We start from the raw sequence: 23,390 nt of genomic DNA, 5'->3' as shown, positions 1-23,390 counted from the left end.
AGTAAGTTGCCGTGCCCTCCTCCAGGGGATCTTCCCAACCCAGGGATCCAACCTGCATCTCCTGTCTTCTGCATTGGCAGGCAGTTCGTTACCACTCAAGCCACTTTGGAAGCCTGTAAATACATGACACCCCCATCAAATTTGAATTTCAGATAAACAACAAATAACTTAAGCATATATACGACCCATTAAACAATGAGTAATTTTTTAAGTATAACTATGTCCTAAATCTGGAGAAGGAAATGGCAACCCACTCCAGTATTCTTGCCTGAGGAGCCTAGTGGGCTGCAGTCCACGGGGTCACAAAGAGCCGGACACGACTGAGTGACTTTACTTACTTACTTATGTCCTAAATATTGCCATGGGCTTCCCTTGTAGCTCAGTCGGTAAAGAATCTGCCTGTAATGCAGGAGACCCAGGTTTGATCCCTGGGTCGGGAAGATCACCTAGAGAAGAAAATGGCAACCCACCCCAGTATTCTTGCCTGGAGAATCCCATGAACAGAGGAAGCTGGGGGACTACAGGCCATGGGGTTGCAAGAGTCACATGTCTTAGCAACTAAACCACTACCACCAAATATTGCCTAGGAAATATATTTATACTTAAAAAAAATACATCATTGTTTTTCTGAAGTTCAAATTTACCTGAACATCCTGTGTTTTATCTGGCACCCCTACCAGTCAGTCTCCTACAAGGTTGCCAATATCTGGGAGCCCCCGGTTTTGTCAGACATGTCTGCTTAGCAGTAGACACTACTGTAGCTTCAGTCAGGTGTCACTAATGTGCTAAATATCACGAAAGAAGAGGAACTCTCATTAGGGTGAGTGAGACTCTGAAGGCACAGCATTAGCTCTGATGCTCATAACTTCCACTGCGGTTCCCAAATAAGGATAGTGGCTCCTCACAGAGGGGAATCAAGGGGTGTCAGTTTTACACTGAACTTTCTAACCCGGCAGGAAGCAGTTACATAGATGATGTCCCTGAAATATTCCCTGATTCGGCTAAAAAGATATTTTATTTCCCAAAAATGCCTATATTCCCTCAGATAAATGTAACTTTGAGATACCAAATAGAGGCTTGTGAAAAGTCACCAGGCCAGAAAGCAGGTATGGAAACAGTGTTTTGTTTTGATGAGACCCACATTTACATTTATGGATGAAAATTAAGCAGATACTGAAGTTAAAAAATACATTTGTTTTAATAACAACTTTTTAAACCTGTTACTATGTTTATATTAAGTAAAATAAAGGGAATGATCACTGAGAAGAAATCAGGTGAGTATTTGTAACTATTTTATGGGACATCTAATAATGTTTATAATATTAATAAACCAATGTGTACTGTATCAGTTTAAATGATTTTATCATTCTTGTGAGATAAAGGTTCATTTTTTTGAAAAGCTATAGGAATCCTATGGTTAAATATTTGTAAAGCTGCTATTTCTATCGTATCAGTATTACAATGTATTCTATCTTGTATCTTTTACTAATTTTTATGACAGGTTTCATATTGTACCCATTTGAGAATCCAGTAACTGCTATGGCTTCATTAAATTGTTGCTGATCATATGTTTCCACTGTTTATTTTGAGACTGAATGTCAACCAGAGAATATGAACAATCATGGTGCATCCAGTTATATTTTGAATAAAGAACAATACAAAACTTTGGTCTTTCTCTTTAACCTTTTTCGCTAGAAATATAACACATACAGGGAAGTACATAAAACATAAATAGACACAATATCAAACACTCATGGGACCACCAAGAAAGGGACATTTAAGTGTCTAGAAGTTCTGCCTGTTTCCATCCCTTATGTTAATACCTTTCCTCAAGAAGTTACTACTCGACTTCCCTGGTGCTGCAGTGGATGAGAATCCTCTTCCCAATGCAGGCTACACAGATTCCATCCCTAGTCTGGGCAGATCCCACATGCTGCAGAGCAACTTAGCCTGGGTGCCACAGCTACTCAACCCATTCGCTACAACTTCTGAAGCCCATGCATCTAGAGCCTGTGCTCCACAATAAGAGAAGCCTGTGCACAGCAATGAAGACCTAGTGCACCCAAAAATGTTTTTTAATTAAAACAAACAAAGGCTTAAACCAAAAATGGGTTCTCTTAAAAAAAAAAAAAAGTACTCATCTATTTGTTTTCCTTTGCTTTTACCCTCTAAATATGCTGGGCCTAAATATGCATCCCTAAATGCTATGATTTTTTTTTTTTCTTGAAATTTGGCTGTGCCACAAGGCAAGTGGGATCTTACTTCCTTGACCAGGGGTGGAGCCTGTGCCCTCTGCAGTGGAAATCCAGAGGCTTAAACCACTGGAACCAGGGAAGTCCCCATGCATGCCATGTTGAACATTTTTGAATATGTACATTTGTGCAAGAGTGACTAATGTGTATGTCTAGGAGTGAAACTGCTAGGTGGTAAAGCATGCCTGTTTTCTAGATACTGCCAAACTAGTATTCCAAGTGGTTGTACAAATCCATGGTCCCTTCAGCAAAGTATGAGAGTTGTAACTCTTCTTCGAGGGAGTCTTTTCAACTTAGTTTTTTAACATTTTGTTTACTTGGCAAATTAAACAAATGATGTGGTTAATATATACTATTTTTTTATGGGTTTGTAAGTCAAAGAATTGTTAATATTAGAATTGTTAATATTATAGCAGGAAAGTTACATACTAAACATAGCAAATAATGTACATGATGAGGATCACAACATAACTTATGTGGATAAATATGTACAATTTCTTATTTCAGGTGGCTTTTAGAAGAGGGAGAGAATCTGGACATATAGAAGTAGAGAAGGAAACAAGTGAAAAACCAAATAGACAAAATTTTTTAAAGCCCACTTCCAGTCCTTTCTAAATTCTTGTTAGCAAATAAGTATTGCCTGAGAAGAATTTCCCGAAGCCCAGTATAGCTTAATATATCAAAAATAGCAGCACCAGGACCAAGGGCTTTGAGAATTCTTTTCCCCCAGTTTTCTTGAGATATAATTGACATATGACCTTATATTAGCTTAAGGTATACAACATAATGGTTTGATATATGTATCTATTGCAAACTGATTTCTACAATAAATTTAGTTAACATCAGTTCAGTTCATTTCAGTCGCTCATTCGTGTCTGACTCTGCGACCCCACGAATCGCAGCACGCCAGGCCTCCCCGTCCATCACCAACTCCCGGAGTTCACTCAGACTCACGTCCATCGAGTCAGTGATGCCATCCAGCCATCTCATCCTCTGTCGTCCCCTTCTCCTCCTGCCCCCAACCCCTCCTAGCATCAGAGTCTTTTCACCTCATATAGTTACAGGCTTTTTTCATGTCAAGAGAACTTTTAAGATTAGAAAGAAAAATTAGAAAATAGAGATGTAAAAATAAGAATATAAAAAACAATAAAAATAACATATTCACTCAAAAACCTGCATACAAATGTTTACAGGAGCTTAATTCATAATTCCAACACTTGCAAGCAATTAAGATGTCTTTCAGTAGGTGAATGGATAAACTGTGGTACATCCAGATAGTGAAATACTATTCAGCACTAAAAAGAAATGAGCTAGCAAATCATGAAAGACATAGAATAAACTTAGATGCATATTACTAAGTGGAGGAAGCCAATATGAAAAGGCTACACACTGTATGTATGATTCCAGCTATATGACATTCTGGGAAAGACAAAACTATGGAGACAGTAAAGATCAGGGGTTTGGGGAAAGAGGGGAATGAATAGGTGGAGCACATAGGATTTTTAGGGCACTGAAACTATTCTATAAGACACTTACATGGCAGATACATAGCCTACATTTGTCCAAACCCAGAATGTACAACGCCAAGAATAAACCCTAATGTATGGATTTGCGGGTGATAATGATCTGTCAAAGTAGGTTCAGATATTGTAATAAATGTGCCACTCTGGAGCCTGGTGTTGATAGTAAAAAAAAGATATGCCTGTGTAGAGGGTAAATGGAAGCTCTCTATGCTCAATTTTGTTATAACCCTAAAACTGCTTTAAAATTTTTCACTATAACCCTCAGTTCAGTTCAGTTCAGTTCAGTACATTCGCTCAGTCGTGTCAGACTCTCTGCGACCCCATGAATCGCAGCACGCCAGACCTCCCTGTCCATCACCAATTCCCGGAGTTCACTTAAACTTATGTCCATCAAGTTGGTGATGCCATCCAGCCATCTCATCCTCTGCCCTCCCCTTCTCCTTCTGCCCCCAATCCCTCCCAGCATCAGAGTCTTTTCCAATGAGTCAACTCTTTGCATGAGCTGGCCAAAGTACTGGAGTTTCAGCTTTAGCATCATTCCTTCCAAAGAACACCTAGGACTGATCTCCTTTAGAATGGACTGGTTGGATCTCCTTGCAGTCCAAGGGACTCTCAAGAGTCTTCTCCAACACCACAATTCAAAAGCATTAATTCTTCGGTGCTCAGCTTTCTTCACAGTCCAACTCTCACATCCATACATGACTACTGGAATAACCATAGCCTTGACTAGACAGATCTTTGTTGGCAAAGTAATGTCTCTGCTTTAACCCTGAACTGATTTTAAATTTTTTTTTTAATTTTTAATCCTTTTTTTTTAAATAGGGGAAAAGAGTAAAGAAAAAAAAGTCAATAAATCCCAACAAGTTTTAAACATTTTAGTGTATAATCCTCTGAGCCTAAGAATTTTTGTTGTACCTCACAAAACTTTCAAAATCACTGGCTTTCTTTGCCACTGATATGAGTCAAGAAAGAAATCTGTTCACCTTGCTTTGAAAGATGTTTTTAAGGTGGTGCTTCTCAAACTACACTGTGTACAAATTATTAGATTTAGTTGAAATGCATGTTCTGATTAGTAGGTCTGGGGTAGGACCTAAGAGTCTGTATTTCTAACAAGTTCTTTCTTTAGTCTACACTTTGCTGGCCTTCCCAGGTGGAGCAGTGGTTCGATCCCAGGTCGGGAAGATCTCCTAGAGAAGGAAATGGTAACTCACTCCAGTATTCTTGCCTGGAAAATTCCATGGACAGAAGAGCCTGGTGGGCTATGATCCATGGGTTGCAAAGAGTCAGACCCAGTTGAGCATGCATGCACTCTCTACTGGTACTACACCTTGTACAACAAGGTTCTAGAGCTTAAAGAAAAATGTTCTTATTTGTCTACTTTTGATAGAGTCATTTGACACTGTGGAATTTTTGTATTCTTTGAACTACAAATTTAACTGCTTTCAAAATGCTCAACATTGCTAATTACTAAAGAAATGCAAATCAAAACTACAATGAGGTATCACCTCACACTAGTCAGAATGGCCATCATCAAAAAGTGTACAAATAATAGAGACTTCCCTGGCAGTCAAATGGTTAAGACTCTGAGCTTCCACTGCAGGGGATGCAGGTTCCATCCCTGGTCAGGGAACTAAGATTCCACATGCTGTGTGTCCAAAAATAAAAATAAAAAAGCTAGAGTGTGTAGGGAATACTCCTACACTATTGGTGGACATGTAAATTGGTGCAGCTACTATTGAAAATCAGTATGGCGGTTTCTTAAAAAACTAAAAATATTTCCAAGGGGGAAGAAGGAAGGGTGGGTGGGGATTAAAAAAAAACTCCCAGCAATCCCAATTCTAGGCACATATCCAGAAAAAGATGGAAACTCTAATTCAAAAAGTTACATGTACCCCCAATTGCACTATTTGCAATTATCAAGACATGCAAGCAACCTAACAGTCCATCAACAGAGAAATGGATAAAAAAGATCAGGTGTGTGTGTGTGTGTGTGTGTGTGTGTATACGTACATAAAATGGACTATTACTTGGCTATAAAAAAGAATGGAATATTGCCATCTGCAGTACATGGATAGACCTAGAGATTATCATACTGAGTGAAGTAAGCCAGACAGAAAAAGACAAACATTAACATTTATATGTTGAATCTAAAAAATAATACAAATGACCTTATTTACAAAACAGAAACAGACTCCTCACAGGCACAGAGAACAAACTATGGTTACCAAAGGTGAAGTGAGGGGCGGGAGGGAATAAATTAGGAATATGGGATTAACAGATACACACTACTATATGTAAAGTAGATAAACAAGGATTTACTGTATAGCACAGAGAACTATATTCAATATCTTATAATAATCTATAATGGAAAAGAATCAGAAAAAATATGCAAAAGTGAAAGTGAAGTCGCTCAGTCCTTTCCGACCCCTTTCCGGCAGGCTCCTCCGTCCATGGGATTTTCCAGGCAAGAGTACTGGAGTGGGTTGCCATTGCCTTCTCTAGAGGATCTTCGATGGATCAAACTCGGGTCTCCCGCATTATAGGTAGACACTTTACCGTCTGAGCCACCAGGGAAGCTATAATGAAAAAGAATCAGAAAAAATATGTAAACTGAATCATTTTGCGGTAAACCTGTAACTAATGCAACATTGGAAATCAACTATACTTCAATAAAAATAAAATAAAACCACTACTGGTAGTGAAAAAAAAAGTTTGAGGTGAGTAGTGGTATGTCAAAGAAAATATGATGTAGAAAACGATTAAGAGATTAAATATGGTAAGAACAATTAAACTGTTGTAGATGCTTTATAAATATTTCACATAAATCTAACATAGTATGAATATAATTCCCTTTCAAAACCACTGCTTCTGCCTTTACCGTGCATGTAATTATTGTCATTTTGGAATTGTCACAATCACAACTCTCCTCTTCACTAAGGTGTTTTACAACTTCTAACATTTAACTCATTAAACATTTTGTCTATCAAGCAGAACAAACAAAAAACCCTAATTGCTTCCAAGTGTTTTTCTGATATTTCAATTCCTAGGGTCTCCGATTAAGGAAAATCTTAAATCAGCAGTGATGTAGGACTAGATAAAACCTTGGTGAAAAACTAGGACTGGAGAAGCAAGAGGTGGAACCTAAAGTGAGAGGAAAGCAGGGACTGAAGACGCGGAGGAGCGATTTCAACATTGGACGAGAGCCGGTTGCGTTTACTGGACGGACCGGAAGAACTCGCGAGTTGTCTCAGCACCATGGCGGGTCCTGTCAGCTTAAGAGAGCTTCTAATGGGCGCTTCAGCCTGGACAAGCTCTGAGAGTCCCGAGGAGTCCCCTACAGAGGGTGGTGGGAGCGCGGCTGGCGGACCGGAGCCTCCTTGGCGGGAGGATGAGATCTGCGTGGTGGGAATCTTCGGCAAAACGGCTCTGCGCCTGAATTCCGAGAAGTTTTCACTTGTGAACACGGTGTGCGACCGACAGGTCTTTCCCCTCTTTCGCCACCAAGATCCTGGAGATTCGGGGCCTGGAATCAGGACCGAGGCTGGGGCCGTCGGGGAGGCTGGCGGAGCCGGAGACCCTGGGGCTGGGACCGGGGCCGGGGCCGGGGATCCAGTTCGAGGAGGTGTAACTGCCGCGGAAGGCAACCGAACTGAGCCAGGTTCCCAGGATTACAGCCTTCTGCAAGCCTATTACAACCAGGAAAGCAAAGTTCTGTACCTTCTTCTCACTTCCATCTGTGACAATTCCCAGCTTCTGCGGGCTTGTCGGGCCCTTCAGAGCGGGGAAGCTGGAGGTGGCCTCTCTTTACCTCATGCAGAAGCGCACGAGTTCTGGAAGCATCAAGAGAAGGTGCAGTGCCTCAGTCTCCTTTACCTTTTCTCCGTCTGTCACATACTGCTTCTGGTCCATCCCACTTGTTCCTTTGACATCACTTATGATCGAGTATTCAGAGCCCTGGATGGACTGAGACAGAAAGTACTGCCCCTTCTCAAAACAGCTATTAAGGATTGTCCAGTTGGTAAAGACTGGAAACTAAACTGCCGACCTTGCCCACCTAGACTTCTTTTCCTTTTTCAACTCAATGGAGCACTCAAGGTAGAACCCCCTCGGAACCAAGACCCAGCTCATCCAGATAAGCCCAAGAAGCATTCTCCCAAAAGGAGACTGCAGCATGCCCTGGAGGACCAGATCTATAGAATCTTCCGGAAGAGTCGTGTCTTGACTAATCAGAGTATCAACTGTCTCTTTACTGTACCTGCCAATCAAGCTTTTGTGTACATAGTTCCCGGAAGCCAGGAGGAGGATCCAGTAGGCATGTTGCTGGACCAACTTAAGAGTCATTGTACTGTGAAAGACCCTGAATCTTTGTTGGTCCCTGCACCCCTTTCTGGGTCCAGGCGATACCAGGTGATGAGGCAGCACAGCAGACAACAGCTTTCTTTCCACACTGACACCGGCAGTTCTAGTTCTTCGGGGCAGCTAGTGGATTTCACGCTTCGAGAGTTCCTATGGCAGCATGTAGAGCTAGTACTAAGCAAGAAAGGTTTTGATGACAGTGTGGGCAGGAACCCACAGCCTTCCCATTTTGAACTTCCTACTTATCAGAAGTGGATCTCAGCAGCTTCAAAACTGTATGAAGTAGCTATTGATGGGAAAGAGGAGGACCCAGCATCTCCCACTGGGGAGTTAACATCTAAGATTTTAAGCAGTATTAAAGTCTTGGAAGGGTTTTTGGATATTGACACAAAATTCTCAGAGAACCGTTGCCAAAAAGCTTTACCGATGGCCCATAGTGCCTACCAGTCAAATTTGCCTCATAATTACACAATGACTGTCCACAAGAATCAGCTTGCCCAGGCTCTTCGAGTGTACAGCCAACATGCTAGGGGTCCAGCCTTTCACAAATATGCCATGCAGTTACACGAAGACTGCTACAAGTTTTGGAGCAATGGCCATCAGCTCTGTGAGGAGAGGAGTTTAACTGATCAACACTGTGTACATAAATTTCACTCCTTACCTAAATCAGGTAGCTGAAGTTTTCTTGGCATTTCACAATCAAAATTTGGCGCTGTTTTTGTATTCTTGTTTTCAGACAGTTTGTTCCCTGTATATTGACATGTTAAAAAGAGAGCCCTACAGAAATTTAGGTACATCAGATTTAAGTTTCCTCACCTGCTGGAAAAAGAAAAATCAGCTATGACTATTAATTACATTGTATTTAAAGAACAAACCCTAAGGTATTAGTAAAAAAGAACTGTTAAATAATACAAAGTTTCAGGAATTTCATTTTAATGTTTTTACTTTGGAACTTTTAACTAAAATGAACAGAATGAGTTGTATGGTCACTATGATGGTGATAAACTTTACTTAGAAATTCTAGAAGGTTATATTTAAAGTATGTTTTATTTCCATATATTTCCACTTGCTTTTTCTGTTAGGTGTGTTTAATCAAGTGTTAATGGGTTTGTGTATGTGTATGTGTGTTGAGGTTTTTTTTTCCCCTCCTTATTTCCAAAGAACTCTGGAGAAATTTGAGGGTTAGGTACAATTGAATGCAGAATAAATGTGGGTCTGCATTGTGTGTAAAATTAATAGTGACTTATATTTTCCAGGAGAAAAACCAGAGGCGGATAGAAATCCTCCTGTGCTGTATCACAATAGCCGAGCTCGATCCACTGGTGCCTGTAACTGTGGAAGGAAACAGGCACCCCGAGATGATCCCTTTGATATCAAGGCAGCTAACTATGACTTTTATCAGGTAGATTCTGCATTTTTTTCTTCCTCTTCTCTCTGTCTCTCTCTTTTGCTAACTACCATCTGAGTAAAATGTATCTTTTCAGAAGCAAAATGTCTATTAATAGATAAGTCAGTGTCACTTGGAGTGTGATATGTGATGAGAAAATTCTTTATATATGTACTTATTTGCCTACCCATTAACTGTTGATTCTTGCTTTTTAGTGTGAAGAATGTGTTGTTTTCTTTGATTTATTTTTGGCTGCCCTGGATCTTCGTTGCTTTGTGCAGGCTTTCTCTAGTTGCAGCGAGTGGCTGCTACGCTTCGTTGTGGTGCTCGGGCTTCTCATTGTGGTGGCTTCTCTTGCTGCGGTGCACAGGCTGTAGGTACACAGGCTTCAGTAACTGCAGCACCCGGACTCAGTAGTTGTGACACACGGGCTTAGATTCCACGGCATGTGGAATCTTCCCAAACCAGGGATTGAACTCATATCCCCTACATTGGCAGCTAGATTCTTATCCACTGTGCCACCAGGGAAGTCCAAGAATGTTTGCTTTCGATGAAAGTTTCACAGGATTTATTTGTTTTTTTCCTTCCTCCATAGCTTCTGGAAGAAAAATGTTGTGGAAAATTGGATCATATCAATTTCCCAGTATTTGAACCAAGTACTCCAGATCCTGCTCCTGCCAAAAACGAATCATCTCCTGCTCCCCCAGATGCCGATGCTGATAAACTTAAAGAGAAAGAACCTCAAACCCAAGGAGAGAGCACAAGCCTGAGTTTAGCTTTGAGTTTAGGCCAATCCACCGATAGTTTAGGTACCTATCCAGCTGATCCACAAGCAGGAGGAGATAATCCAGAAGTTCATGGTCAAGGTGAAGTAAAAACTGAGAAGAGACCAAACTTGGTTGATCGGCAGGCATCCACAGTTGAATATCTCCCAGGCATGCTTCATTCAAATTGTCCCAAAGGTCTCCTACCCAAATTCTCCAGCTGGTCTTTGGTTAAACTAGGCCCTGCTAAATCTTACAACTTTCATACTGGTTTGGACCAACAGGGCTTCATTCCAGGAACAAACTATCTTATGCCTTGGGACATTGTCATCAGGACTAGAGCTGAAGATGAAGGAGACTTAGACACGAATTCTTGGCCTGCTCCAAATAAGGCTGTTCCTGGTAAGAGAAGTGCAGTTGTCATGGGCAGAGGAAGACGGCGAGATGACATAGCACGAGCATTTGTGGGCTTTGAATACGAAGACTCTCGAGGTCGAAGATTTATGTGCTCAGGTCCTGACAAAGTAATGAAAGTAATGGGAAGTGGACCCAAGGAATCAGCTTTAAAAGCCCTGAACAGTGATATGCCCTTGTATATTCTGTCATCCTCTCAGGGTAGAGGGCTAAAACCACATTATGCTCAACTTATGAGGCTTTTTGTTGTGGTTCCTGATGCTCCTTTGCAGATAATCTTAACGCCTCAGGTAAGAAATGTAACTTTTTGTGTTGTTAGCCAATCATATTTGTTGTTTGTTTTGATTGTTTGAAAAAAAGTACAGGGTATCAAACTAATTAAACAGGTCTTAATTTTAAATACCTCTTACATTAATAACTAATTTCTGTTTCTTAAAAAATAAATTGTAGGTGTGTTAATCAGCTCACACCATCAATTCACATCATTTAGTTAGAGGCTGAACTTGAAATTAAAAATCTGTAGGAAAGCAGGATAATATTTGAGGTTATTTAATGTAATATCAGATATGATTGAAGTTAGGAGTGTACCTGCTTATGTGCTCTTTGAACCTATCCTCGGTTTAGGCACTTAACCTTTCAGGTGTCTTTTTTGTTTAAGATTTTTTCTTTTTTTAATTTATTTAGCTGCATGGGGTCTTGGTTGCAGCTCATAGTCTCTCTAGTTGCAGTGCAAGGGTTTAATTGTCCCATGGCATGTGAGATCTTAGTTCCCCAATGAGGGATACAGCCCTCATTCCCTGCTTTGCAAGGCAGATTCTTAACCACTGGGCCACCAGAGAAGTCCCTTTCAAATGTTTCTTATTGAAAAATGTTAAAATAATCATATAACCTGTGTTTTTCAGGTTCAGCCAGGCCCACCACCATGTCCAGTATTCTATCCAGAAAAGCAAGAAATCACTCTCCCACCTGATGGCCTCTGGGTTTTGAGGTTTCCTTATGCCTACGTGACTGAGAGAGGACCTTGTTTCCCTCCGAAGGAAAACGTGCAATTGATGAGTTACAAGGTGCTCCGTGGGGTTCTTAAAGCAGTAACACAATAAGTGTTTTCCAGCCAGTACAGTCTTGAATTTGAGCTGGGTTTTGGTTTTGGTGTGTACAGGATCTTTTTTGGTGTGTAATACTGTGTTTTCTTGAGCCCAAAATATGTTTTGTTACAGAAGTTCAGTATTTGGACAGTAACTGTTCCACTGTTTCGTGATATTGTTGATATTTATTGTAAATGGGGGTACAACTTCTTAATAAACATTGTTTATTCTAGAAAAGGACATAAAATACATGGTTGATACCTCTATTTTCTTGTTTCTGTTTTACTGTCCATAATAAAAAATACTTCTGTTATAACTGAATATTGCATTATCATGTTGAGCCAGAGGTTTGTTTTCTTTAGTTTTTTTTTTTTTTTTCTGAAATGATGTTTTAGCTGGGATTTTCCTTAAAACACTGCTCCTGAAATTATCTTCAGAACAAGATGATACAGTAGGTTATCTGGTAATTGTACGAGTACTTCATTACCAAAAATGCCCTATATTGTTTGGCTCATAGTTTTGGTACCTGAGTTACATTTCTTTGTTCTCACCGTTTTATTCTTGGACTGATGAGATATCATTTTTTTTTTAATTTTTATTTATTGTTTCTTTTATTTATTTTTGCCTGTGCTGGGCTTTTTTAGTGCTTTGTTTTTAGTGCTTTTGCGAGAGCTTTCTCTCTTGTGGCGAGGTGGGGCAAGTCTTTCTTGCAGTGGTTTCTCTTGTTGTGGAGCACAGGCTCTAGGCCTGTGGGCTTCAGTAGTTGTGGCTTGTGGGCTCAGTGTTTGCAGCTCTTGGGCTCCAGAACACGGGCTTAGTGGTTGTGGCCATGGGCTTAGTTGTTCAGTGACTTGGGAATTTCCCCGACCAGGGATCAAATTAGTGTCCGCTGCGCTGGCAGATGAATTCTCATTCACTGCGCCACGAGGGAAGTCTGAGATAACTATGTTTTAAATTAAGTTTTAAATAACTGAAACCTGTTTATCCAAAATATTAGTACACTTTTTATTCATTGAAAATTGCTGTACCGTGAAACAGTTTGCTAAGTGATACAAATTCTATCAGTTCATATCAATATTAACTTTCACCATCAAAATAGTGGCACTGCCATATCACTAGCTAAATTGTGCAAAATAAGTTAGTACACCAACTAGTGTATCAATCTAATGTAATTGGTTATATTTTCTTAGACACGTTGGTTTTGAAATGCTGAGCAAATAGAATTGGAGATTTTAATACTGTATATGAAATGTAGTATTTGATTAACACATCTTGCTACCAGACCAGCATAAAACAGTTACTTAGGTTTTGATTAGCTTAGATCTTAAATTTTCAAACCTATAGAGAAAAACATATAACTAGCGGCCAATTTAAAACTGTAATTAATTTAGGTGTCTTTTTATACCTGTTTTACTGCAGTTTTGTTAGGAGAATCTGAGCCAATATGAAAGTTAGGCTACATTTTTTCATCCCGTCCTTATTTTTCATCCTTTTCCCTTATATCATTCATTCTTTTTATATCAGTTTTAAAAATCCCAACTTCTGTTGTATTAATTGTAGTTCTTGGTTGTTGCATTTGAGAAATATGGCTAGATTGTTCTGTAAGTAAGTAAGTGTTAGTCACTCTGTTGTGTCTGACTCTGCAACCCCATGGACTGTAACCTGCCAGGCTCCTCTGTCCATGGAATTCTTCACACAACAATACTGGAGTGGGTAGCGATTCCCTTCCCTCAGGGATCTTCCCAACCCAGGGATCAAACCCGGATCTCCTCATTGCAGGCAGATTCTTTGCCATCTGAACCACTAAGGAAGCCCATTGTTCTAAGACTTGACTTAGAGGCTATTAAAAAAAGACTTTTACTTAGGTTGTGTAAACTTGTAGGTCAAAGAAACTTAAAAAAGTACTTTATGAGAACAAATAGGTTTCAGAAGAGCAAACCTCTGACTTTTTTGCTTTGTTTCCTTGCTAATGTCATTCTACACTGAACAACTTTACTGCTTAAATTAGAAAGTGATTTTCCTTGATTACATTTGGTTACAGAGGCAACCCTAATTTGAATTTCTGTAGCATTTTTAAATACAAATCTTTATTTAAAATATTTACAATGTGTTAGATTCTGGTGTACAGCAAAGTGATTGAGTTATATATGTGTGTATATATCAGTGTGTATATATATATATATTCTTTTTGGCATTCTTTTCCATTATGGTTTATTATAGGATATTGAAATAGTTCTTGGTGCTATGCCTTGTTGTTGCTTTTTTTTTTGGCTGTACCACAAGACTTGTCCACAAGGCTTGTGGGACTTTGCTTAGTTCCCTGACCAGAGATTGAACCCCGGCAGCAGGTGCAGAATCCTAACCATTGCACCTCCAGGGAAGTCTCTATTTTATATATAGCAGTTTGTATCTGCTAATTCCAAACTCCTAGTTTATTCCTCTTGTACACCCTTACCTCTTTGGTAACCATAAATTTGTTTTCTATATCTGTGAGTCTATTTCTGTTTTGTAAATAAGTTCATTGTATCATGTTTTAGATTCCATTTCTTCATTTCAGTACAGTTGCTTAGTCGTGTCCCACTCTTTGCGACCCCACGGACTCTTTGCAACTTCATGCAGCACACCAGGCCTCCCTGTCCATCACCAACTCCCAGAGCTTGCTCAAACTCATGTCCATTGAGTCGGTGATGCCATACAACCATCTCATCCTCTGTCGTCCCCTTCTCTTCCCAGCCTCAATCTTTCCCAGCATCAGGTTCTTTTCAAATGAGTCAACTCTCTGCATGAGGTGGCCGAAGTTTTGGAGTTTTAACTTCAACATCAGTCCCTCCAAAGAACACCCAGAACTGATCTCCATCAGGATGGACTGGTTGGATCTCCTTGCAGTCCAAGGGACTCTCAAGAGTTTTCTCCAACACCACAGTTCAAAAGCATCAATTCTTCGGCTCTCAGCTTTCTCTATACTCCAACTCTCACATCCATACGTGTCTACTGGAAAAACCATAGCCTTGACTAGATGGACCTTTGTTGGCAAAGTAATATCTCTGCTTTTGAATATGCTATCTAGGTTGGTCATAACTTTCCTTCCAAGGAGCAAGCGTCTTTTAATTTCATGGCTGCAGTCACCATCTGCAGTGATTTTGGAGCCCCAAAAAATAAAGTGAGCCACTGTTTCCCTTTTTCCCCATCTATTTGCCATGAAGTGATGGCACCGCATGCCATGATCTTAGTTTTCTGAATGTTGAGCTTTAAGCCAACTTTTTCACTCTCCTCTTTACTTTCATCAAAAGGGTTTTTAGTTCTTCTTCACTTTCTGCCATAAGGGTGGTGTCATCTGCATATTTGAGGTTATTGATATTTCTCCCAGCAATCTTGATTCCAGCTTGTGCTTCCTCCAGCCCAGCATTTCTCATGATGTACTCTGCATAAAAGTTAAATAAGCAGGGTGACAATATACGGTCTTGACGTACTTCTTTGCCTATTTGGAACCAGTCTGTTTTTCCATGTCCAGTTCTAACTGTTGCTTCCTGACCTGTATACAGGTTTCTCAAGAGGCAGGTCAGGTGGTCTGGTATTCCCATCTCTCTCAGAATTTCCCACAGTGTATTGTGATCCACACAGTCAAAGGCTTTGGCATAGTCAATAAAGCAGAAATAGATGTTTTTCTGGAACTCTCTTGCTTTTTCTATGATCCAATGGATGTTTCCAGTTTGATCTCTGGTTCCTCTGCCTTTTCTAAAAATAGCTTGAACATCTGGAAGTTCATGGTTCACATATTGCTGAAGTCTGGCTTGGAGAATTTTGAGCGTTACTTTAATAGCGTGTGAGATGAGTACAATTGTGTGGTAGTTTGAACATTCTTTGGCATTACCTTTCTTTGGGATTGAAATGAAAACTGACCTTTTCCAGTCCTGTGGCCAATGCTGAGTTTTCCAAATTTGCTGACATGTTGAGTGCAGCACTTTCACAGCATCATCTTTCAGGATTTGAAATAGCTCAACTGGAATTCCATCACGTCCACTAGCTTTGTTCATAGTGATGCTTCCTAAGGCCCACCTGACTTCACATTCCAGAATGTCTGGCTCTAGGTGAGTGAGTGATCAAACCTTTGTGATTATCCGGTTCGTGAAGATCTTTGGCATAATCAATAAAGCAGAAATAGATGTTTTTCTGAAACTCTTGCTTTTTCTATGATCCAGCGGATGTTGGCAATTTGATCTCTGGTTCCTCTGCCTTTCTAAATCCAGCTTGAACATCTGGAAGTTTATGGTTCACATACTGTTGAAGTCTGGCTTGGAGAATTTTGAGCATTACTTTGCTAGCGTATGAGATGAGTGCAACTGTGCAGTAGTTTGAGCATTCTTTGGTGTTGCCTTTTCTTTGGGACTGGAATGAAAACTGACCTTTTCCAGTCCTGTGGCTACTGCTGAGTTTTTCAAATTTGCTGACATATTGAGTGTGGCACTTTAACAGCATCATCTTTTAGGATTTGAAATAGTTCAACTGGCTTTGTTCATAGTGATGCTTCCTAAGGCCCACTTGACATCACATTCCAGGATGTCTAGTTCTTGGGTGATCACACCATCTTGGTTATCTGGGTCATGTATAGTTCTTCTGTGTATTGTTGCCACCTCTTCTTAATATCTTCTGCTTCTGTTAGGTCCATACCATTTCTGTCCTTTATTGTGCCCATCTTTCCATGAAATGCTCCCTTGGTATCTCTAATTTTCTTGAAGAGATCTCTAGTCTTTCCCATTTTGTTGTTTTCCTCTATTTCTTTCCATTGATTACTGAGGAAGGCTGTCTCATCTCTCCTTGCTATTCGTTGAAACTCTGCATTCAAATGGACGTATCCTTCCTTTTCTCCTTTGCCTTTCACTTCTCTTCTTTTCTCAGCTATTTGTAAGGCCCCCTCAGACAACCATTTTGCCTTTTTGCATTTCTTTTTCTTGGGGATGGTCTTGATCACTGCCTCTTGTACAATGTCACAAACCTCCGTCCATAGTTCTTCAGGCACTCTTATCGGATCTAATCCCTTGAATCTATTTGTCATTTCCACTGTATAATCGTAAGGGATTTGATTTAGGTCATACCTGAATGGCCTAGTGCTTTTTCCTACTCTCTTTAAATTAAGTCTGAATTTGGGAATAAGGAGTTCATGACCTGAGCTACAGTCAGGTCCTGGTCTTGTTTTTGCTGACTGTAGAAAGCTTCTCCATCTTCAGCTGCAAAGAATATCAATCTGATTTTGGTATTGACCATCTGGTGATGTCCATATGTAGAGTCTTCTCTTGTGTTGTTGGAAAAAGGTGTTTGCTATGACCAGTGCGTTTTCTCGGCAAAATTCTTAGCCTTTGACGTGCTTTGTTTTGTACTCCAAGGCCAAATTTGCCTGTTAATCCAGGTATCTCTTGACTTCCTACTTTTGCATTCCAGTCCCCTATAATGAAAAGGACATCGTTTTTGGGTGTTAGTTCTAGATGGTCTTGTAGATCTTCATTAGAACTGTTCAGCTTCTTCAGCATTACTGGTTGAGGGATAGACTTGGATTACTGTGATACTGAACGGTTTGCCTCGGAAATGAACAGAGATCATTCTGTCGTTTTTGAGATTGCATCCAAGTACTGCATAGAAAGCATTCCATTTGTAAGTGATAGTGTGTATAGTATGAAAGTGAAAGTTGCTCAGTCATGTCCAACTCTTTGTGACCCCATGGACTATACAGTCCATGGAATTCTCTAGGCCAGAATACTGGAGTGGGTAGGTAGCCTTTCCCTTCTCCAGGGGATCTTCCCAACCCAGTGATCAATCCCAGATCTCCCGCATTGCAGGCAGATTCTTTACCAGCTGAGCCAAAAGGGAAGCCTTGTAAGCAATATCATATGGTATTTGTCTTTCTCTTTCACTTAGAAAATGCAAGACTTTTATGCTGTTTGTACTTATAACTTGCTTATTTGCAGCACTTCTTCATGCTTGTTTTTGTCCATAAATAGGTTTACATGGTGTTGCCTTAGAGAAATGTGGACGATGCTATCTGTATTGCTTACTACCTTTCTCTTTAGTCATATAAACCTTACTTCAGCAAACTTCAAAAGTTATTGTTTTATTAAAGAAATTATATTTCTTCTGTATCAGCATTTGCATTATCTTTTGCTTAGTAGTTTTTCTAAGATATCAGCAGATGTTTCAAATTGATTCTTTTTTTTAAGAATCAGTAGGACAGAAGGGCATCCTTTAGCCTATTGTATGTCTTTTGGTGTGTCCTTGAAAAGTTGTATAGGATTCAAATTTTTAGGAAGTAAATCATATTTTATTCAAGAGTGGTTACTGTTTAAAGGATTACTATGATAAAGCTTGTGGAGAAGGCAATGGCACCCCATTCCTGTACTCTTGCCTGGAAAATCCCGGCTGCAGTCCATGGGGTCACTAAGAGTCACACATGACTGAGTGACTTCACTTTCACTTTTTACTTTCATGCATTGGAGAAGGAAATGGCAACCCACTCCAGTGTTCTTGCCTGGAGCATCCCAGGGATGGGGGAGCCTGGTGGGTTGCCGTCTGTGGGGTCGCACAGAGTTGGACATGACTGAAGTGACTTAGCAGCAGCATGATAAAGCTTATAAAGTAAATTAATCTGATTTTTAAATGGTTTCCCATGGTTGTTTACTTAAAGATTCTCCTGCACTACTTAAGCAGTGAATGTGTTTCTTAGGTTAAAAAATTAAAGATTAAAAAAGACTATAAAGAAACAGGAAAGAAAATTAGAAAAATGGAACTAGAGAAGCATGATTCATAACAATAAAATAATAATAACCACTGTGTACTGAATGGGAGAAGGCAATGGCACCCCACTCCAGTACTCTTGCTTGGAAAATCCCATGGACAGAGGAGCCTGGTGGGCTGCAGTCCATGGGGTCAGTAAGAGTCAGACACGACTGGGCAACTTCACTTTAACTTTTCATTTTTCACTTTTCATGCATTGGAGAAGGAAATGGCAACCCACTCCAGTATTCTTGCCTGGAGAATCCCAGGGATGGGGGAGCCTGGTGGGCTGCCATCTATAGGGTCACACAGAGTCGGACATGACTTAAGCGACTTAGCAGCAGCAGCAGCAGTGGTGTACTGAATGACATGTAATAGCTATTTCATGACTATCCATTCATTAGGTAACTTTATAAGCATTTTACATACATTGCCTCTGATCCTCAAAGTATTTCAAGATAGATATCATCCATATTATCAGGAAATTAAAACCTGAAGCGATTAAATAATTTTTGTTCAAGATCATATACCTAGGGAGTAGCAAAGTCAGAATTGAAATTGAGAACTCTGATTTCAAAGTTGTACTCTTCCTATGTTATGCCTTCGTAGAAAATGTAAGAATGAAAATAGCATGTCAGTTTCTCCAACTGAATATTTTGACTCTGGTCTTAAGACTTGTGAATGGGTGAGTTTTTGCTGTCATAAAAATGAGGTATGATACTCTTCAAACATCTTTTTTTAAAAAACTTATTTGTTTATTATATATAACATATATTTATATTATATAAAACTTGTTATTTATTATGTATTATTAAGTAAGTCTGCAAGCAGGCTTTCTCTAGTTGTGGCAAACAGGGGCTGTGGTCTAGTTGCAGTGCACGGGCTTCTCTTGTTGCAGAACACAGGCTTTAGGTCCATGAGCTTCAGTAGTTGCTACATTCAGGCTTAAAAGTTGTGGCTCATGGGCTTAGTTGCTCTGAAGTATGGGGAGTCTACCCAGACCAAGGATCAAACCTGTGTCCCCAGCATTGACAGGTGGATTGTTAACCATTGGACCACCAGGAAGGTCCTAAACATCTTAATGTATTTTAAGAGTATAAATCTTGATTTTCTCTAAAACTGTTGAGCGTTATATTCTTGTACCCTCTCTTGTTCCATATTTTCTTCTGCATAAAACAGCACTATAGTAGATTGAAGCCAAAAAGAATTGGCTTGAGAATTTAAGAAATTCTTACCGCTTAAAAGAAATCTGACAGTTTACTTATCCTTGAGTATTATTTTCTCGAGAATGGTAATAATTATTATTTATCACAAAAGGTGGTTTTGAGGATTAAAGGAGTATATGTAAAGCACCTAATAGATGAATTCTTGATGATAATTTATCTTAAACGTACTTTTAAAAAGTACCCCATAATACTAATAGTTTAGGAGTCTTGGTTAGTTTTAGTCCTACCTTTTATAGTCAGGGGCTTCCCTGGTGGCTCAGAGGTTAAAGCTTCTGCCTACAATGCAATGCAGGAGACCTGGGTTCGATCCCTGGGTTGGGAAGATCCCCTGGAGAAGGAAATGGCAACTCACTCCAGTATTCTTGCCTGGAGAATCCATGGACAGAGGAGCCTGGTGGGCTACCTACAGTCCACAGGGTCACAAAGAGTCGGACACGACTGAGCGACTTCACTCACTCACTCACACAGTGCCTAGTACACATATTGGGCTTCCAAGATGGTGCCAGTGTTAAAGAAACCACCTGCCAATGCAGGTAGACGTAAGAGACATGGGTTCAATCCCTGGGTGGGGAAGACCCTCTGGAGGAGGGCACAGCAACCCACTCCAGTATTCTTGCCTGGAGAATCTCATGGACAGAAGAGCCTGGCAGGCTACAGTCCATAGGGTCACAGGGTCACACACACTGAATTGACTTAGCACTCACGCATGTAGTATGTGTACCTGTGGGAAACACTAGAACATGCAGCAGCTTTGTAGATTTGGCTTGTACCTTTCCTCTTGTATCTTTCTGCGGTCTTTTTAAAATAGACTTTGGGTTTTCTTTTTAGTTAGTCTTTATACTTTATATAAAGTGAGAGTGTTAGTCGCTCAGTCATGTCAGACTCTTTGCAACCCCATGGATTATAGCCTGCCAGGCTCTTCTGTCCGTGGGATTCTCAAGCAAGAACACTGGAGTGGGTTGCCATTCCCTTTTCCAGGGGATCTTCCTGACCCAGGAATCCAATCCAGGTCTCCTGCTTTGTAGGCTGATTCTTTACTGTCTGAGCTACCAGCGAAGCCCTTTATTATATAAAGCATCCTCTCAAATCCCCTTGACCATTTAAGTGCCCCTTTTCTGTCCTGTCTCCCACAACTTCGTGCCTGTCCTGAAATGTTGCACTGGTCATAGCAAAACTTCCAACAACAGAAGAGATGGCTCTACACATGGACATCAGCAGATGGTCAATACCAAAATCAGATTGATTATATTCTTTGCAGCCAAAGATGGAAAAGCTCTATACAGTCAGCAAAAACAAGACCAGGACCTGACTGTAGCTCAGGTCATGAACTCATTTCCAAATTCAGACTTAATTTAAAGAGAGTAGGAAAAAGCACTAGGCCATTCAGGTATGACCTAAATCAAATCCTTTACAATTATACAGTAGCAGTGACAAATAGATTCAAGGGATTAGATCCAATAGACAGAGTGCCTGAAGAACTATAGAAGGAGGTTTGTGACATTGTACAGAAGACAGTGATCAAGTCCATCCCCAAGAAAAAGAAATGCAAAAAGGCAAAATGGTTGTCTGAGGAGGCCTTAAAATAGCTGAGAAGAGAAGAGAAGTGAAAGGCAAAGGAGAAAAGGAAGGATATGTCCATCTGAATGCAGAGTTTCAAAGAATAGCAAGGAGAGATAAGAAAGCCTACGTCAGTGATCAATGCAAAGAAATAGAGGAAAACAATAGAAAGGGAAAGATTAGAGATCTCTTCAAGAAAATTAGAGATACCAAGACAGCATTTCATGAAAGGATAGTTACAATAAAGAACAGAAATGAGAAGGACCTAACAGAAGCTGAAGAGATTAAGAAGAGGTGGCAAGAAAACACAGAAAAACTGTACAAAAAAGATCTTCAGGACCCAGATAACCACGATGGTGTGATCACTCACCTAGAGCCAGACATCCTGGAGTGTGAAGTCAAGTGGACCTTAGGAAGCATCACTACCAACAAAGCTAGTGGAGGCAATGGAATTACAGCTAAGCTATTTCAAATCCTGAAAGATGATGCTGTGAAAGTGCTGCACTCAGGATGCCAGCAAATTTGGAAAACTCAGCAGTGGCCACAGGACTGGAAAAGGTCAGTTTTCATTCCAATCCCAAAGAATGCTCAAACTGCCACACAGTTGCACTCATCTCACACGCTAGAAAAGTAATGCTCAAAAATCTCTAAGCGAGGCTTCAAAAGTATATTCCAGATGTTCAATCTGGATTTAGAAAAGGCAGAGGAACCAGAAATCAACTTGCCAACATCCATTGGATCATAGAAAAAGCAAGAGAGTTCCAGAAAAACATCTGCTTTATTGATTAGGCCAAAGCCTTTGACTGTGTGGATCACAACAAACTACAAAATTCTTGAAGAGTTGGGAATACCAGACCAGCTTACCTGCCTCCTAAGAAATCTGTATGCAGGTCAAGAGGCAACATTTAGAACTGGAAATGGAACAGTGACTGCTTCCAAATTGGGAAAGGGTATGTCAGGCTGTATATTGTCACCCTGCTTATTTGACTTATATGCAGAATACATCATGCAAAATGCTGGGCTGGAAGAAACCCAAGCTGGAATCAAGATTGCCGGGAAAAATATCAATAACCACAGATATGCAGATGACACCACCCTTATGGCGGGATGCAATGAGGAACTAAAGAGCCTCTTTAAAGTGAAAAAGGAAAGTGAAAAAGCTGGCTTGAAAGTCAACATTAAAAAAACTAAGATCATCTGGTCCCATCACTTCATGGCAAATAGATGGGGAAACAATGGAAACAGTGACAGACTTATTTTGGGGGGCTCCAAAATCACAGATTGACTGCAGCCATGAAATTAAAAGACACTTGCTCCTTGGAAGAAAAGCTATGACCAGCCTAAACAGCATATTAAAAAGCAGAGACATCATTTTGCCAACAAAGGTCTGTCTAGTCAAAGCTATGGTTTTTCTAGTAGTCATGTATGGATGTGAGAGTTGGACCATAATGAAAGCTGAGTGCCGAGGAATTGATGCTTTTGAACTGTGGTGTTGGAGAAGACTCTTGAGAGCCCCTTGGACAGCAAGGAGATCCAACCAGTCCATCCTAAAGGAAATCAGTCCTGAATATTCACTGGAAGGACTGATGCTGAAACTGAAACTCCAATACTTTGGCCACCTGATGGAAAGAACTGACTCCTTGGAAAAGACCCTGATGCTGGGAAAGATTGAAGGCAGGAGGAGAAGGGGATGACAGAGGAGGAGATGGTTGGATAGCATCACCGACTCAATGGACATGAGTTTGAGCAAGCTCTGGGAGGTGGTGATGGACAGGGAGGCCTGGTATACTGCAGTTAATGGGGTCGCAAAGAGTCGGACACTACTAAGAGACTGAACTGAAGATGTGGCAAATAGAACTGCACTCAGTTTTTGGAACACTGCATAATTTTGCACAAATGCCAGCTAATTGTTTAACTTTTAATACTCTTAATAATATTTATTGTCCTACATTGGCATAGCAGCTCATTGGGTTGGCGTCTTAATTTACTCCATTGCTTAACATTGTATCCCATCTAAAGCTTCAGTGTGTTGATCTGTAAAATGGACAAAATAATTCCCTTATC

At 40.3% G+C, this 23,390-nt stretch overlaps 1 protein-coding gene and 1 long non-coding RNA gene across 2 annotated transcripts; one reads left to right on the top strand and one right to left on the bottom strand.

Annotated features, from left to right (window-relative positions):
• Nucleotides 1-90: 90 nt before the first annotated feature.
• On the bottom strand, nt 91-1,536 carry LOC120866459. Its single transcript, XR_005721665.1, has 2 exons — nt 343-1,536; nt 91-217 (listed from the first exon to the last, which is right to left on the bottom strand). It is a non-coding gene; the product is annotated as an uncharacterized LOC120866459 (long non-coding RNA).
• Nucleotides 1,537-6,999: 5,463 nt separating this feature from the next.
• Nucleotides 7,000-12,366, top strand: SMG8 (SMG8 nonsense mediated mRNA decay factor). Its single transcript, XM_040244176.1, has 4 exons — nt 7,000-8,801; nt 9,388-9,533; nt 10,114-10,986; nt 11,599-12,366. Exons 1-4 carry the CDS (start codon nt 7,031-7,033, stop codon nt 11,794-11,796), a joined length of 2,988 nt encoding a protein of 995 aa, XP_040100110.1. The 5' UTR covers nt 7,000-7,030; the 3' UTR covers nt 11,797-12,366.
• The last annotated feature ends 11,024 nt before the right edge of the window (nt 12,367-23,390 follow it).

The sequence above is a fragment of the Oryx dammah genome, unplaced genomic scaffold (assembly GCF_014754425.2).
Source record: "Oryx dammah isolate SB20612 unplaced genomic scaffold, SCBI_Odam_1.1 HiC_scaffold_8, whole genome shotgun sequence".
Taxonomy (NCBI): domain Eukaryota; kingdom Metazoa; phylum Chordata; class Mammalia; order Artiodactyla; family Bovidae; genus Oryx; species Oryx dammah.
This window is presented reverse-complemented; position numbering and strand designations above follow the sequence as displayed.

Bases quoted from the DNA above. Each gene is read 5' to 3' on its own strand.
- SMG8 (XM_040244176.1), top strand. From the start codon at position 7,031: ATGGCGGGTCCTGTCAGCTTAAGAGAGCTTCTAATGGGCGCTTCAGCC. The intron at 8,802-9,387 runs GTAGCTGAAGTT...TATATTTTCCAG, and splicing joins TCACTCCTTACCTAAATCAG to GAGAAAAACCAGAGGCGGAT. The intron at 10,987-11,598 runs GTAAGAAATGTA...TGTGTTTTTCAG, and splicing joins AGATAATCTTAACGCCTCAG to GTTCAGCCAGGCCCACCACC.